General features: G+C 50.0%; 1 protein-coding gene and 1 long non-coding RNA gene across 2 annotated transcripts in view; one reads left to right on the forward strand and one right to left on the reverse strand.

The window, feature by feature from the left end:
* Cys1 (cystin 1) lies at nt 1–13,335 on the reverse strand. Its single transcript, XM_087907230.1, has 3 exons — nt 12,254–13,335; nt 3,699–3,751; nt 1–1,582 (listed from the first exon to the last, which is right to left on the reverse strand). The coding sequence occupies exons 1-3, from the start codon at nt 12,530–12,532 to the stop codon at nt 1,477–1,479; spliced, it is 438 nt and encodes a 145-aa protein (XP_087763356.1). The 5' UTR covers nt 12,533–13,335; the 3' UTR covers nt 1–1,476.
* LOC146894263 (uncharacterized) overlaps nt 11,335–15,373 on the forward strand; it is a 17,542-nt gene continuing 13,503 nt past the window's right edge. Inside the window, exon 1 of the long non-coding RNA XR_015002324.2 lies at nt 11,335–11,820. This is a non-coding gene — a long non-coding RNA (uncharacterized LOC146894263). The remainder of the gene's footprint in view (nt 11,821–15,373) is intronic.

Here is a 15,373-nt window from a genome sequence, read left to right on the forward strand (position 1 = left end):
TCAACTTCAAAGTCTGATTCATTCTTTGGTAAAAATGTAATATTTTAACCTCTTTTAAAATAAGCATTTGTAATATTTAGGGTAAATATCAAAATAGAAACAAATTCCATCTTCGTATCAAAAGCAGTGCTTTGAGCTTCGGTGAGAAGCAGCTTCCAGCTCTGGGAGGTTTTGACCTAATGCTCAGCCAACTGGTAGGCACCCGGTGGCTCTGGGCTCCAACCGTAGCACAGGTCTCCCAGCTGCAAACTCAGAGGCACTCTTGTCAAGTCCTAGGAGTTCACGGAATCATTTTCAGGTGACAGCAAAGGACTGTGGATGTGGGGACGGCCCTAGGGACCATTCTTTCTTGGTTCCTGAGATGCTCCATGTTGAGCTCTGAGGATTCGCGGGCCAGCAGCAGCTCTCAGCAGAGGAAGGATACTGGGGGAGAGCACTGTCTTGGTAGGGGATGCAACAGAAGCTGAGACCTGTCCTGGCTTCGGCCGGAGCTACTACTATTCCCACATCCTCTACTCTGTTTTCGGAGACAGAATCTCACTACATAGTCCAGGCCGGTCTTGAATTCACTATGTAGCCTTCCATTCTCAGGAGTCCTCTAGCATTGGCCTGGTGGCTGTGACTGTCAGCATGTGCCGCCACTCACAGATCTCTGAAGCCTTTCTGCCAGCACCCTCGCCAGCTGTGCCAGTGCTTCCACAGACACCTGAGCAAGCGCCAGGCCCTACAGGGCCCACACAAGCCCTACCTCCTTCCCATAGGCTCTCTGCATTTCCCCATCTGTCCACTGGGGATGTTTGAAAGCTCTTCTGGCATCATTATCCTGACTGCCTCCCACCCAAGCTGGGAGAGGGAGAAGAGGTTCACAGCCCTCAGGCAGACTGCCAGCCAAAAGGAATCCTGGAGAGCAGTTGCCATGAAGCCCTATCCGGGTGTGTGTTCCCTCTCTCGGCTCCTATATGGTTCTGCACTCAGCAGGATAGCCAAAGCACACTGGCAGCTGGGAGATGACGGGTTGGACGATGGAGCTGCCAGATTGACGGCTTGAAAGGTCTTGAAAGGTCTCAAAGAACATCCAAGATCACCACCCCCCTCCCCCAGAGAGAAATAGAGGCCCAGAGAGGGCATCGATGAGCTCTGCTTCCCACCACAAGCTCATGTCATACAGGGATGCCAGCACCGACCCTTCCTCACTTGGAAAGTGAGTAAGCAGAAAGATTTCAGGGGAACCACACAGCCAGGCTCCCCCTGTGTGAGAGGAGGCGCCAGCGCCCCCACAGCTGTGGCCCAGGGCCTGCTTGCCCTTAGTTTTGGTCTGCTAGGCCAGCAGCAGGACTCTGATCGCAAATTGTTGGAGACCAGCGTGGAAAGAGAGCTGTATTCTAGAAGTGGTTTCTCTCCGGCTGGGCCACGGGTGGAGCCCAGCTCACAGGCCTGCAAAGCCTGGCCCGTGGTGACCAAGACTGGTCAGCCAGCTCAGCGGCAGTACTCCCGCTCGATGCTCGCCATCAGCTCCTCCTCCGAGTAATCGTAGGAGATGGCCGACTGCCCCTCAGGTCTCTTGTGGCTGCTGCTTGGGGCTCTGTGGGTGAGAAACACAGACAAGGGTGGGTATCACCTTCAAACTCGCGTTTCCTCTGGCAGCCACAGTGGTCTTTAAGTGGTTCATCCTAACATCCAAACCAAAAACCTTTGATCTGGAGACACCCGAACCTCTTCCAACCTAACACATAGACACGGTCATCGTCGCTCATATCTGCCTTCGTCCTCCCATTTTATCCACCAAGACCTGCAATGAGGACAGGGCAGGCCAAGGTAGACGCCAAGCTCCATCCAATGCTCCTGGCTGACCTTCCGAGAATGGAGTCCAGGGCTCTGTATACGTCTCCCAAAACATGGATGAGAGGCCTGAGTACCACAGCTTAATAGTCTGAGATCAGCCTGCTGCCAAAGCACTCTTCCCTGCTGTGTCTGTGGAGCAAAGGGGAATATCCAAGGGCTTCGGGGGAGGACAGATCTCAACAGGCTTTGATGCTCAGTAACTGTATGGCCCTGGACCATTTGTCCCTTGCTCCAGTCTCTGGCAGTAAGAGGAAGGACTGCCACCTCCAGACTGAGGTTGGCTGAAGTGCCGCTTGTGTCTAAACAGAGATGAGCGCTTAGGAGGGACTGAACAGTAGTAGTAAGTGTGTATGAGAATTGCAGCCTTGCAAGCCTGCGACAGTGTGCGTGAGAGCTGTTTGCAGCCTTGCAAGCTTAGAACAATGGTAGCGACTGCCCTTTCAGCCTGGTCCTGGGGAGTCTCTATTGACTGCTGGTAGGGGGAAGGAATGCAAATCACAGGTTCAGCACACCCTTAGAACAAGCCAGAGAGCTGTGCAGGAAGCTGGCTGCCCTGCCAGAATGCCAGAGCATTCTGGAATCCCCTGACAGGAACAAGCCCCTCTAGGGTTACCCCTGTCAGTCGCTGGCATGTATAGATGTGAAAGCTGAAACCTTTCAGGGCAGATGGTACCCAAGGTCACTGGAGACTGGCCGTAGCCTCCCCCACACTCTGTCTGCTCCCACCAGGCATGCTGATATATGGGACCCCAGAGAGGAAGAGGGAGGAGGGACATGGCCCAGCAGAGGAGGCTGTCAACAGCTCCATGGTCCCTGTGCTCTAGAGGACTAGAAGCACGGACATTCTTTGGTGTGTTTGTTCACGTGTACTTACTTGTGTGAGTGTGTACATATATGTATAGGCATTGTGCTATGGTGCACAATAGAGTTTGAAGAACACTTACGGGTGTTGGGTTCTCTCCTTCTATAATGCGGTTTTGTGAGATTTAACTCAGGTAGTCAAGCGCCTTTACCTGCTGAGTCATCTGCCGCCTTGCCCACTTTCTCTCTGTACTGGGCAGTCGTTCTGTGGCATTGCCCATGCCAGGCAAACGCTCTCTCCCTGGCCTGTATTCCCAGCCCTCTGAGGAGGATGAAAGGCTCTGGGCCACCACTTGCAGGCTTTGGGGTGGGTTGGTTGTTTGTTTGGGATACGGACTCACTATGTAGCCCTGGCTAGCCTGGAACTCCTCCCTCTGCCTCCCCAATACTGCGGTTAGAAGCTGAGCCACCAAGCCGGGGCGGTGGTGGCACACGCTTTTAATCCCAGCACTCAGGAGGCAGAGGCAAGTGGATCTCTGTGAGTTCGAGGCCAGCCTGGTCTACAAGAGCTAGTTCCAGGACAGGCTTCAAAGGTACAGAGAAACCCTGTCTCGAGCTACCAGCCTGGCAGCACCAAGCATGAAATTTACAGGAATTTAACGTGCATTTTCCTGCTGATGACTTTTTCTGGAGCTGCTGGAGGTTACTGTCACTGTCTAGGCTCTGAAGTCCTTACAGCAAAGGACACTCTTTACAGATAAAACCACTAGGTAGAGCAAGTGGGACACGTGAGTACATCTGAATGAACCTGAAGGGTCCAGAATGGCCACAGGGAAGCCAGGTCATGACCGCATCCAGGAGGAAACTCAGTGCTGCTGTGAGTGACTGGGCTGTGACCTCCCTAGGCTCCCCTTGACAGCCCAGCTCTGCCTGAGCCTCACTGACCTGCAGGATGGTGGGGACGCTGGGGATGGTAGGGACGGGAGAGCTTTGAGGCGACGGGAATGGGAGCACTGTGGGCTTGTGGAGGACACATAGCCCCTCTCCATACTTACTCAGGGGTACAGCTCTCTTCAGGGTCATCCTTAGTCTTCTTTTCTGGGGACACCTTGAGCAGAAGGAGAGGAAGCAGTATGAAAATGCGCCCACAGTATAGTTGATTAACGCGCTAGCTTTGTGGGAGAGACAGCAACTGCCAGGCTTAACTCAGGGTCTGTAAATATCAGAACGGAGAAGGTTCCCTTTGACTCTGAGCCCCAGTTACCCATTTTATAGTCAAGGAAACTGAGGCTGTGGGAGGGACTTATAAATGAGTAAGTAGAGGAACCAGCAGGGCTGAGGTCAGATCTCTTGTCCCCAACTACTTGCTCTTATGAGGTCATTCTTTCCCTCACCTCCAGACACCAGTGTCCAAAGCTATGTAGCATGAGACTATCTTCTTCTCCCTCTAGAGATCATGTTGTCCAGTCTCAAGAGCCTTGGCCCTCCCGCCTTCAAGTATGCATTAAGTATTCATGTTTAACCTGGACACACACTTACAATTCCAGCATTTGGGAAGCTGAGGCAGGAGGATTGCTGTAAGTTTAAAGCCACTAGGCTTAAGAGTGAGAACTTGTCTCAGAATATACATGTGTATGTTTATTTAAACAATGGAAACAATTGCCATTTTTAAAAAGAACTGTGAACAATAGTTATGTTGCATATAAGTGGCCTAGCCTAAAGCATTTTGTTATAGCAGTTTGAAGGGATAATTTTACACAGATTGGGGGGGGGGGACTGTAAAAGCTTCTAGGATAAAAGCTCAGGTGAAGACGGGTCACCTAGAGTCAAGGATGGACGGATAAGATAGATGGCGGTAGGCTGCTCAGTGGCCACTTGCAGACCACAGTCAGATGCTCCAAAGATCTGCAAGAGCCATTTTAAATTTGTAATCCTGATTCTAGAATCCATCAGAATAAAATAATTTTTTGTTAAGATATATTTATTTATTCCATATACAGTGTTCTGCTTGCATGTATACTTGCAGACCAGAAGAGGGCATCAGATCTCATTACAGATGGTTGTGAACCATCATGTGGTTGCTGGGAATTGAACTCAGGACCTCTGGAAGAGCAGCCAGTGCTCTTAACCTCTGAGCCATCTCTCCAACCCTAAAATAATTTTTTTTCAGACATTCAATTTATCAGCTGTTGCCTGTCCTGGGGAAAAGTGTGTGTGTGCGCATGTGTGCTTGTGTGTGTATGTGCATGTATGTACATGTGTGCATGTGTGTGTGTGCAGGTAGAGGTGTGTGTGCTTGAGTGTGTGCATATGTGCTTGTGTGTGTGCATGTGTGTTTGTGTGTGCATTGTGTTTGTGTGTGTGAGTGCGCAGGTAGAGGTGTGTGTGTGTGTGTGTAAATGTGATATGTGTGCACATCCATGTACAAGGCAGGCTGAAGTCAAGTGTATTCCTCTATAACACTACTTTTCTGTTTTGTTTTTGTTTTTAGCCCAGAGCTCAAAGACTGGCTAAACTGGCTGGCCGGTGACCTCCAGGGACCCCTTTCTCAATCCCCAGAGCACTGTGGTTATAGGTGCACACTGCCATACCTGGTTTATATGGGTGTTGGTATCTGAATCGTGTCCACATGTTTGCACAGCAGACACTTAACCCACTGACCCATCTTCCCAGCCCCCACGGAAAGATATTTGAAGGGTTTGTTTTGTTTTGTTTTTGTTTTAAGCTAGGTAGGAGTTGGTAAAGAGATTGCTTATTAGTTGTGATGGCTACTCTTGGTTGTCAACCCAACTGCATCTGGAATGAACTACAATCCAGAAATGAAGGGCACACCTGTGAGAGATTTTTTTAAAATATTTATTTATTTATTTATTATGTATACAATATTCTGTCTGTGTGTATGACTGTAGGCCAGAAGAGGGTACCAGACCCATTACAGATGGTTGTGAGCCACCATGTGGTTGCTGGGAATTGAACTCAGGACCTTTGGAAGAGCAGGCAATGCTCTTAACCTCTGAGCCATCTCTCCAGCCCCGAGAGATTTTTTTTTTTGCTTGGTTCAAAATGAGTAAATCTGATGTGGGATGCCCTTCTGTATGCTGTGAATATGTTTTATTAACATTGGTTACCATGCTGAGTGGTGGTGGTGCATGCCTTTAATCCCTGCACTTGGGAGACAGAGGCAGGCAGATCTCTGTGAGTTCAAGGGCAGGTTGGTCTACAAGAGCTAGTTCCAGGACAGGCTCCAAAACTACAGAGAAACCCTGTCTCAAAAAAACAAATAAATAAATAAATAAATAAAATTTTAAAAATTGGATACCATAAAGAAACTTATTTGGCCAGTAGCCAGGCAGAATAAAGCCAAATAGGAAATCCAAGCAAAGAGACAGGGAAAAAGAAGGTGGAATTTGGGAGATGCCAGCAGCTGCCAGAGAAGCGAGATGTGAGGGTAAGCCATGAGCCTCATGGTAAAATATAGAATAATAGAAATGGGTTATTTTAAGTTGTAAGAGCTAATTAATAATAAGCCTGAGCTTATTATTAGCCTAAATAGTTTGTAATTAATATTAAGCCTCAGAGTGGTTGTTCAGGAACTGGCGGGCAGGAGAGAAACCTCCAGTTACATTAATCTACTTCTAGTCTGGACCTTTGAGGTGAGAAGACATACTGCCTTTGATCCAAACCAAGGCAGAAAGACACACCTTTAATCTGGGCCACACCTTCTGCTGGAAGCCTATATAAGGGCATGGAAGAAAAAGGAAGCTTTTGCTCTTAGCTTGTTTGCTCTAGCCTAGCTAGCAAGTTCACTCCTTCAATGGCATTGCCACCTACTTCTTCGGGATGCCAGTCATCTGAAGACCAGCTGAGCAACTTCTAGATTCTTGGACTTTCTGTTCACAGTCTGCCATTGTTGGGTTAGTTGGACCATAGCCTGTGAGTGGCCCTGATAAATCCCTTTTCTTTATATAGAGAAAAGGAGATCCATTCTATAAGTCTGCTACTCTAGACAGCCTTAATACAGTAGTTAAGACTAAGAGCGCGTGCCCCTCCTGTGGAGTGTCTGGGTCTGATTACCGCATCTCCAGGTTGGCTCAGAACGGTCTGTAACTCCAGCCTCAGAGTGTCCAGTACTGCCTTCTGGCTTCCACAGGCACCTGCATGCATGTGGCGTGTAGAAACACACCCAGACACATATACTGTTTCTAAAGTCCAGCTGGGATGAGTGTCGCACACTGGTAATCCCAGCCCTCAGGAAGCTACGGCAGGGGGATCAGGAGTTCAAAGCCATTTTCAACTACAAAGAGAATTTAGGGCCAGCCTGAGCTACATAAGACCCTGTCTCAAATACAAAAGAAAGCAAAACACCCAGAAAATAAACTACTTGTGGCAAAATACACTTTACTAGCCTGGTGGTGATTGTTTGTTTGATTTGGAGGGGGTTGTTTGTCTGCTTTACCTGGAACACATACACATGACAGACAGAAAAGCAGTAAGGACCTCCAGTACCTAATCCACAGGCAGGTTTCAAGGTTTTGCCAGACAGGATCCTCTCTTCACCACCAGAGGGCACTGGTCTTCCAGCACAGTGGTTAGTGGCCTCTGTGGCTTCCCTGAAAGCCCCAGGCCTCCATGACTACCGCCAGATCCCAATAGCAAGCGAGGCCCATGAGAACCCATTCCTGACCCTAACAGAGCTGGGACCACTATGGAGGGATCAAGGCCATCTGTGCCTCCCCACTCCCTAGGAACGGCACTTCTGAATTTTAAAAGATCTTACTCTTGGGATCTTACTGCTATGATATCCCAGGACCCTGCCCCTAAGATCTGAACGAAGGATTTGCCTATTTCTTTCCATTTTAAAATTCTTTCTATTCAGAATCTACTCTTTTGAGACAGAGTCTATCACTATGTCGCCCTGGCTGGCCTGGAACTCTCGAGGTAGACCAGGCTGGCCTCCAACTCATGGAAATCTGTCTGCCTCTGCCTCCCAAGTGCTGTGCTTACAGGGCAGCATCATCACAGCCTGGCTATGAAAGAAAATGGAAGTGGTTTCCACTTCTGGGGTTTCCTGGTGGAATGCCCCATTCTGTTATCCAGGGCTGGGCTCCTAGGGTGCTCCCCTGGTCATCTGATGTCTGTGAAGACTTCTTCTGGCTAAGATTTCTCCATTCCTTGATGGCATTCTGCTCCTTGGTGCTGTCTTTCCCATGGGGCATTCCTTCCTCAGCCTCCTTGTTGCAGCTTGCACTCCCTCCTTGTTACAACGTGGACTCCTCCTTGTTGCAGCGTGGACTCCCTCCTTGTTACAATGTGGACTCCCACCTTGTTGCAGCATGGACTCCCACCTTGTTGCAGCGTGGACTCCCTCCTTGTTGCAGCGTGGACTCCTCGTTGCAGTGTGGACTCCTCCTTGTTGCAGCGTGGACTCCTCCTTGCTGCAGCGTGGACTCCCTCCTTGTTGCTGCATGGACTTCTTCCATGGCCTTCCCAGCATTGTGTTAGTCAACGCTATGCTTCACTCTTCATGCTATTTACAGGCGTGATCTTTGCTCTAGCCTTGACTGCAGACACACTGGTACTGTCTTGGAGTTGTTTTGCTTTGGCTGTGAGTCCAGCATCTCTGTGTCCTTCTGGAGAGTCCACTCTGCGGCTGTGAGTTCCTTTCTATTGCTTGTTCACTTCACATTCCACAGCAGTGCAAGTTGTGATCACCCTAAAGGCTTGGCTGATGGCAACAGACAAGATTCCCCCAGTCCTCCTAGGCTACAGTAAATCAGAAACTGCAAAAGCAGGGAGCAAGGTGTCATTCAGCTCCAAAAGAAAATATCACTGTTCTACACAGACTTATGAAAAATGATACTATCTATCTCTCAGTGACAGCAATGCTCTTTATGACTTCCTAGACCCCCTGACTGGGGGCAGGGCAGCAGGAAGTGGGGGGGAGCATTGAGTTACTAACCTAGTACTGAAAGCACTGAACAGATGGTTTCGGTACTGAACCAAATTCTTCTCTGTAAGTACCTTCAGATGTGGCCAGCATAACATAATCTGGGGCTGAGGCGGGACAGTAACTCAGTGACCTAACAGAGCCCTATCTATGACCCTCCCCCATGGTGCAAACATTTGAAAAGGTGGGAGAACACTGCTGTTCCCTGCCCCTTCTCTCTGTGGATAAATTGATATCAAATGGCTCATTTTACCCAGGAAGAGACCACTGACTGACAGGTGATGCTGTGTTCTCCCAAATTACTAAACGACTTTTAAAAACTACCAATTCAAATTTCACAGATTTACTCAGCCTTCCCATTCTGCAGAGTTTGAAGTTTCAGATCCCCAACTAACACGATATTTGAGAGCTACTGACTCTGGGAAAGAATTTCTGCCTTGGGCACTTCATGTGGCCATGAGATTAAAAATTAATTCAAAACGGTAACAGGAGAGGGGGTTGGGTCCATGACTTACAGGACAGGAATTTGGTAGGCTATCTCATGTCCCTTTAAATATGTAAGGATACAAGCAGGGGGAAAAAATCTGTTTATGAGATGGTTTAAGTGGGACAATTCAAAACAGACATAAATGCACATAAATAAAATAACATAGTAAGATTATCCTAACTTTTAATGTTTTTCTTAAACCCTCAATTTGACAAAACTAAAACAAATAAATCCAGCCTCAAAAAATTGCCTAAACGGATAAGCACGGTGGCACACGCCTGTAATCCCAGCACTTTTTTGATCTCGTACTCCATAAATAAGTACAATTATTGTGTCATTAAAAAATAAAAATATTAAAAATGTGGGTGAGCATGGAGAGAATTAGTGCAAGACTGAGACTTGAGTACTCATTAAAATATTAGCTAAAACTCTATCGTTTGTTTTAATTTTTATTTTTTAATTATTTGTCTGTGTGAATTTGAACAGGAGTACAGAACCCTCAGAGACCAAAAGGGGGCACCAGAGGCCCTGGAGGAAGCCTGACGTGGGTGGTGGTACTCAGGTCCTCTGCAATAGTAAGAAAAACTCAGAACGACCAAGTCATCTCTCCAGCCCTCTAGAACTATTTTTTAAAATAAAGTCCAGTTTTACGGGATATTCCAGATAATTCGGGGATAATGCATAATCAGTCTTGCACCCCAGTCAACAGTGGTTGCAATTTTTCTGTTTTCATTGCTTTCTGGTGGAGTGAAGGATCAGACTGAAGGGCTTATGCATGCTAGGCCAGCTCTTCACTGCTCAGCTCCAACCTCAGCTCACTGGCTGCAGTGTTTAAATGAAGGCCCTTACAAGGACTGTCATTTAATTTTGATAGTCTCTTAATAGCAAAACAAAAACAAACACCAAAAAAAAAATGAAAAAAATTCCTAAGTGTTAGAAGATGATGAATGTCAGGAAAAGTGTTCTTCTTTCCTAATAAAAGGATAGTGAGAGTGTATTCATGTCCTGACAAAGGGTCCTTTTTGCTTGGGGGGACATTGTCTCAAATGTTATGAAGGACTGTTCTTTTCTGTCTCTGTGGGGAGTCACCAATCCAGAGTCCTGTAAGGTGCACACTCCTGAGGGCATCAGTTACAGATGTGAGCAGATGTGAGCAAGCCGCACAGCACAGGCGCCTGGGTTCCACACTCTGGCATGTGCAGCATTTTTTAGAAGCAGGGACCTCACTTCCTGATTTTGTCTCTCCTGGAGCTCTGGGATTCAGTCATTAGTTTGAGAAGCATTCATGGTCCAGGGAACACAGCTGAGGCCTGCCCCCTACCCTCCCAAAGGGTAGCCACTGCTCTGATATCACACATTCTTCTCTTCTCGAGACAGGTTTTTCTGTGTAGCCCTAGCTGTCTTAGAACTTGCTCTGTAGACCAAGCCGGCCTCAAGCTCACAGAGATCCACCTGCCTCTGCTTCCCAAGTACTGGGCTGGGATTAAAGGTGCGGCTGCCAGCACCCGCACACACTTTATTTCTTGAACCTACCTCCTTATACCTCTTTCTTGACTACTGCTTGGGTCCAGGACCTGGTCAGTTGGACAGCCAGAGTCACCCTGGTGGATCGTGGTGCCCCAGGCGTTCTTCTGTCTGATTCACCCCTTTCCTGCTGTTGAGTCACAAAAACTGTACTCCCTTCAGACTTCAAATGCTTCTCAGTAGAGTCTACACCCCCCTGATGTAGCAAGACACAGATGCTAAAGACCTCCGTAGCTACACCTATGCTAAGCATGCCTCCGCCACAGTTACACCAGCACTAACATGCCACTACCATCAGTGTACCCAGTGTCCCTCCCCCACCTTGTGCTCTGCTCTTGTCCTTTGACCACCTCAGACTCAAGCCTTTCCACCCTTAGAGCATGCCTGTCCCTCCTTCCTGTGGACTCCTCAGACTGACTTCTCTCCACTGCATCGTAATTGATCTTTGGATCGTTTGTCCCCCTGGTTCCCAGGCCAGCGCTCTGGGCACCTGCCTTTGCCCCTGATACCTAGAGCAAGCCCGCTTACTGTAACAGAGTCCCGGAGATCCTGTCTCTAGGATGCTCTTCCAGCGGATACTCAGCAAGAAAAGAGGGAAAGTTCATTCATTTCCACACCTTTGAAGTTCCCTAAGCACTTGAAAATGACATTGAAAATTTGTTTCCTTGCTCTGACAAAATCTCCCCGACTGTTTGCTCTTTGTTGGTCTTACATAACTGCAGGCTGATGTAGTCTTAGAGGAATTCCGTTATATAATTCAGTTCTCACTACGGCTGACTTGTCCTGTCGTAAACAGGGCAGGGGGGAGAAGGGATGTGGGACAGAGCCCTGTTCAGGGTGCAGGGGTTGAGCTGTCTTCCCACCATTCCAGTGGCCTTTCCCTGATGCTTGCCTGGTAGCCGGGTCCAAGAAGACATTCCCTCTGCCTCGGCGGCCCGGCCCGCAGCGAAGCCTCGGAGTACTACTGCCTCTAGCCTCCTCTTCCAGTCAGGAGCCGCTAAGACGGTTCTGAATTTTAGCTCTGCAGCACCAAAGGCGTGCCAAACCAGAGCGCTGGTTTGCCATTGTTTTTCTAGAACAGCGGGGGTGTTATTACAAGTGTTCAGCAGGAGAAGATGAGGAAGCCGCATCTTAAAAATAGCTTGCAATGCGGGAATTGCAAGTCAAAGATCCGGACGCGACCGACGCGGCAGGACGTTTTCGAACCACTGTTTGGCAGGTGATTTACCCACTTAATGCCTCCTCACTGTGTCCCCTGATGGCCAAGGCGGAGGCCCTTGCTAGTCAGTTCCCACCTGAGCTGCAATGATGCTGCAGACTGCATGCAGCCCCGCTGGGAAAGGAAGGCAAGCCCTGGACCAAGAAAGTTCTAGGTGTTTCTGCCAACTGTTGTTTGTACTTGGTCCTTTAAGGTTGCCTTTGAGAGTCACCCCGAAATAGAGACAGTGGCGGGCACCCACCAAGGAGGCAGAGTGAGAATATGCAGGGATGGGAGTGAGGAAGGGTCACAGCGCCCTAGGACAAACGGGGGTGGGGGGGAGACATTGGGTTGGTTAGCGGGAGACAGGGGCGCCGAGTAGGGAGAGGCCTGGGTGGGAGGACACTGGGGCTACAGAAAGGATGCGTCTGGAGAGACAGGCGCCCACACTCACCGCGGGTGGAAGCCGGGCGGGGCCGCGAGGGGTCGGCTCCTGGGTCCCCCAGGTCTCGGACTCCGCCAGCAACTGGTCCAACAGGCGCAGGGTCTCCTCCCGACCGCCTGGGGGTGTCGCGGGGCGGGGATCGGGGTCGGTCTCCTCCTGCGTCGCGGCCGTCGGGGCCTGGTCAGCTGTGCCGCCCTCCGAGGTTGCCTCTCCCGGGTCCGCCTGGCGCCTGTCAGGGCTGCGCCGCCGCCTCGGGATCCGGCCGCTCCGGCTGCTGCCGCTGCCCATGGCTCTCACCCAGCCTGGAGCGCGCAGCCGGAGAGCCGGGCCGGACTGGGGCGGGAGTGAGGCGGGACGGGGCGGGAGAGCAGGGAGGGGGATTCCTGGAGGACTAGGGAGGGGTGTGCAATGGAGGGATAGGCGGGGGGGAGAGCCACGGAGTAAGGGGGGCCCTGAGGGATGGATGAGCGGGAGGAGTCGAGGGGGTCTCGGGGATGGGAGCGATGGAGAGGCAAGGGTGATCTGGGAGGCTGGAGGAGGTAGAGGCTGATGGTGGGGGGGGGTGCTCAGGAGGAGATTGGGGGGATGGGGAAAGACCGGGTAGCTTTGGGGATAAGGGGCGCGAGAGATGAAGGGCGGGGGTGGGGCGTGGGGAGTGACCGGGACAGGGAGAAAACGAGGAAGGCAATCCAGGGGAGGGGTGGTAAGAGGAATGAGGAGCGGGTAGGGGTGACAGGCCGGGAGACCTCCAGGAGATGGGAGGACCAGGATAGGGTAGAACTGGAAGGAGGTGGAACAGGGTGAGGGTGGTATGCGAGCCTTAAAGGGCGCGGGGTGGGTAGACTAGTGGGAGAGAAAGCTGGGTGTGGGGATCATCTTGGAGAAGTTTGGGTAGGTCTCATGGGGGCGTGGGTGGGAGTAATTCTGGGGGCAAGGGGAGCAAGAGACTGGCTGAAAGGAGCTGGGCGGCAGAGCCAAATGCCAGGGGAAGGTACACTATTGGAGAGTAGTGTTAGGGGAGAGAGGGGCTCTGGGGACTCAAGGTAGAGGACTGAGTGAGCGGAGGCAAAGTGAGCGGGGGGGGGGGGGGGGGGGGGGTTGGAGGACAGAGACGGAAAGGAGAAGCAGGGACGTGAGTGAGAGAGAATGTCCAGGGGAGGGGAGAGCTTGTGCGAGTTGAGAGGCTCGTACCAGGGCTTTGGGCGGGGCACACTAGAGGGGCGTGTCCCTGGAACAAGATTCACTGGACGGGGAATTAAGACTCTGGGGTGGGCGTGTGAACCTGGGAGGAAAGGCTGCACAAAAACCTGGGACGGTTGAGTTGTGGAAGGCTAGACTCCTGGGCGGAATAGGGTGAACTTCGTGGTCCAAAGGCTATCTGGCTTCGGATTGGAGGGCCCTTCTAGCCGGCTCACTGCAGTCTCTCTGGTTTCCTTAGTTTCCTGGTGGCAGTAAGTCTGGCTTAAACTGTTACCCCTCAAAGTTCCTACAGGCCTGGAGCGTCCCTGGCTCCACTAGATTTGTGCTTTTGTTTTCTGTTATTAGAGACAAGGTTTCTGGTCATTACGGAACTCACTCTGTAGACCAGGCTGGCCCTGAACTCGGAGAGTCTCCTGCTTCGGCCTCCGGAGGTTTGTGCTTTTATGGGATACTGACCCCCAGGCCATTGGAGGTGGTGGAGGAGGCATATTGGTGCCTTAGCCTGGCTTCTAGAAAGCTCAGAGGAGCAGTCAGGGTATTTGACCTCTTGGAGCCTAGAGTGGAATCAGGGTGGTAGAAATATTTCAGTGGATCCAGTAAACAGCCTGTCATTCAGTGGCCTCCTCACATTGAGACTGCCCCAGCTCAGGCAAACAGACCTCAGACAGGACAGGATGGAACGGGACCCTACCTGCTAAAACTGAGGTACACACCCACCAGCTGACTCCCCCCCTTCTTTTTACACCCCACCCTCACCCCTCCCCACCCGGTCAGAGACTCAGAGTGTTCAAGCAGAGCTCTGGAAAAAACCCAGATAGTTATCACCTTAGGAAAATATTTAAATATTTAAATGAAGAATAAAAAGAAATCAGTGCCCCACACACACACAAAGTGGGAGACAGGAGTTGATCATGATTCTAGTCTTTTCTCACTGGCTGTTTTAAATAAACAAAGATTTTTGTTTTGTTTTTTGCTTTTTTGCTTTTTCAAGACAGGCTTTCTCTATAACTGTGGAGACTGCCCTGGAACTCACTCTTTAGACCAGGCTGGCCTCGAACTCACAGAGATCCACCTGCCTCTGCCTCTTGAGTGCTGGGATTAAAGGCGTGTGCCACCACTGCCTGGCCAAAGCTTTTTTATTTTTTATTTTTTAGTAAACTGCTGTCGTGTAGCTGTAGGAAAGGCTCCGACCTGAGAGTGCAGACCCCACCCTAGGCTGATGTTTTGCTTGCTTCCTTTCCAGCACTTTCCAAGGCAGGGTGATTTAAATATCCTGAGTTTAGCTTTCTTTGGTTTTGGCTTGCCAATAACCCTGATCCATACTGGAAGGCAGACGCATTGTGAAAGTGGAATTTTGGTTAAACTCTCCCAACTGTGGGATGAAAGACGGAAGTGGGATAAACACTAGACCAGACCTGTGTCGTCGGTGTTGGTTCATATTACCAAGAGAACCAGAGAGGAGCCAGTGTTTATACCTCCTCCTCTTCCTTTCCCCTTTTGAATGGGATTTCTTGATCATCCAGATGTAGGGGATGCGGCCAAGTGCATGACTCGATGGTGTTCCGAGTGCACAGGTGTGTCTAGGTTGGAAATGACTGATAAGTTTCCTCTTTATGAAAGCAAATTCTCATCTTGAAACTCTTAAAGCTTGAAGAAAAAAAATTCAGAGGGAAAGAAACTTTCCTTGAACGAAGTTCAACTCAGTTTAATCATTTAAAAGAAAACATGCTTTACTCCAGCCCAAGTAGAGTCTAGTCATGTGACTCAGAGTTTAAATATAGCCAGAGCTCCTGTGTTCTCCAAAGCAGCCAAAATTTTCTGGCCACTCTTGACTTCCCCTGTTTCCCCCAGACTTGTCTCCTTAGCTATGCTTGCAGAGGAGTCTTGCCAAAGCCTGTGTTCTTTCTGAGATCATGTATAATGTCAGCC

The sequence above is a fragment of the Myodes glareolus genome, chromosome 6 (assembly GCF_982192425.1).
Source record: "Myodes glareolus chromosome 6, mMyoGla1.1, whole genome shotgun sequence".
Taxonomy (NCBI): Eukaryota; Metazoa; Chordata; class Mammalia; order Rodentia; family Cricetidae; genus Myodes; species Myodes glareolus.

What these genes read in the sequence shown, in the direction of transcription:
- Cys1 (XM_087907230.1), bottom strand. Translation starts at nt 12,532, where the DNA reads ATGGGCAGCGGCAGCAGCCGGAGCGGCCGGATCCCGAGGCGGCGGCGC. An exon ending in CCGCCCGGCTTCCACCCGCG is followed by an intron (nt 3,752 to 12,253) that starts GTGAGTGTGGGC and finishes CTTCTGCTCAAG; the next exon opens with GTGTCCCCAGAAAAGAAGAC. An exon ending in GAAGAGAGCTGTACCCCTGA is followed by an intron (nt 1,583 to 3,698) that starts GTAAGTATGGAG and finishes TCTCACCCACAG; the next exon opens with AGCCCCAAGCAGCAGCCACA.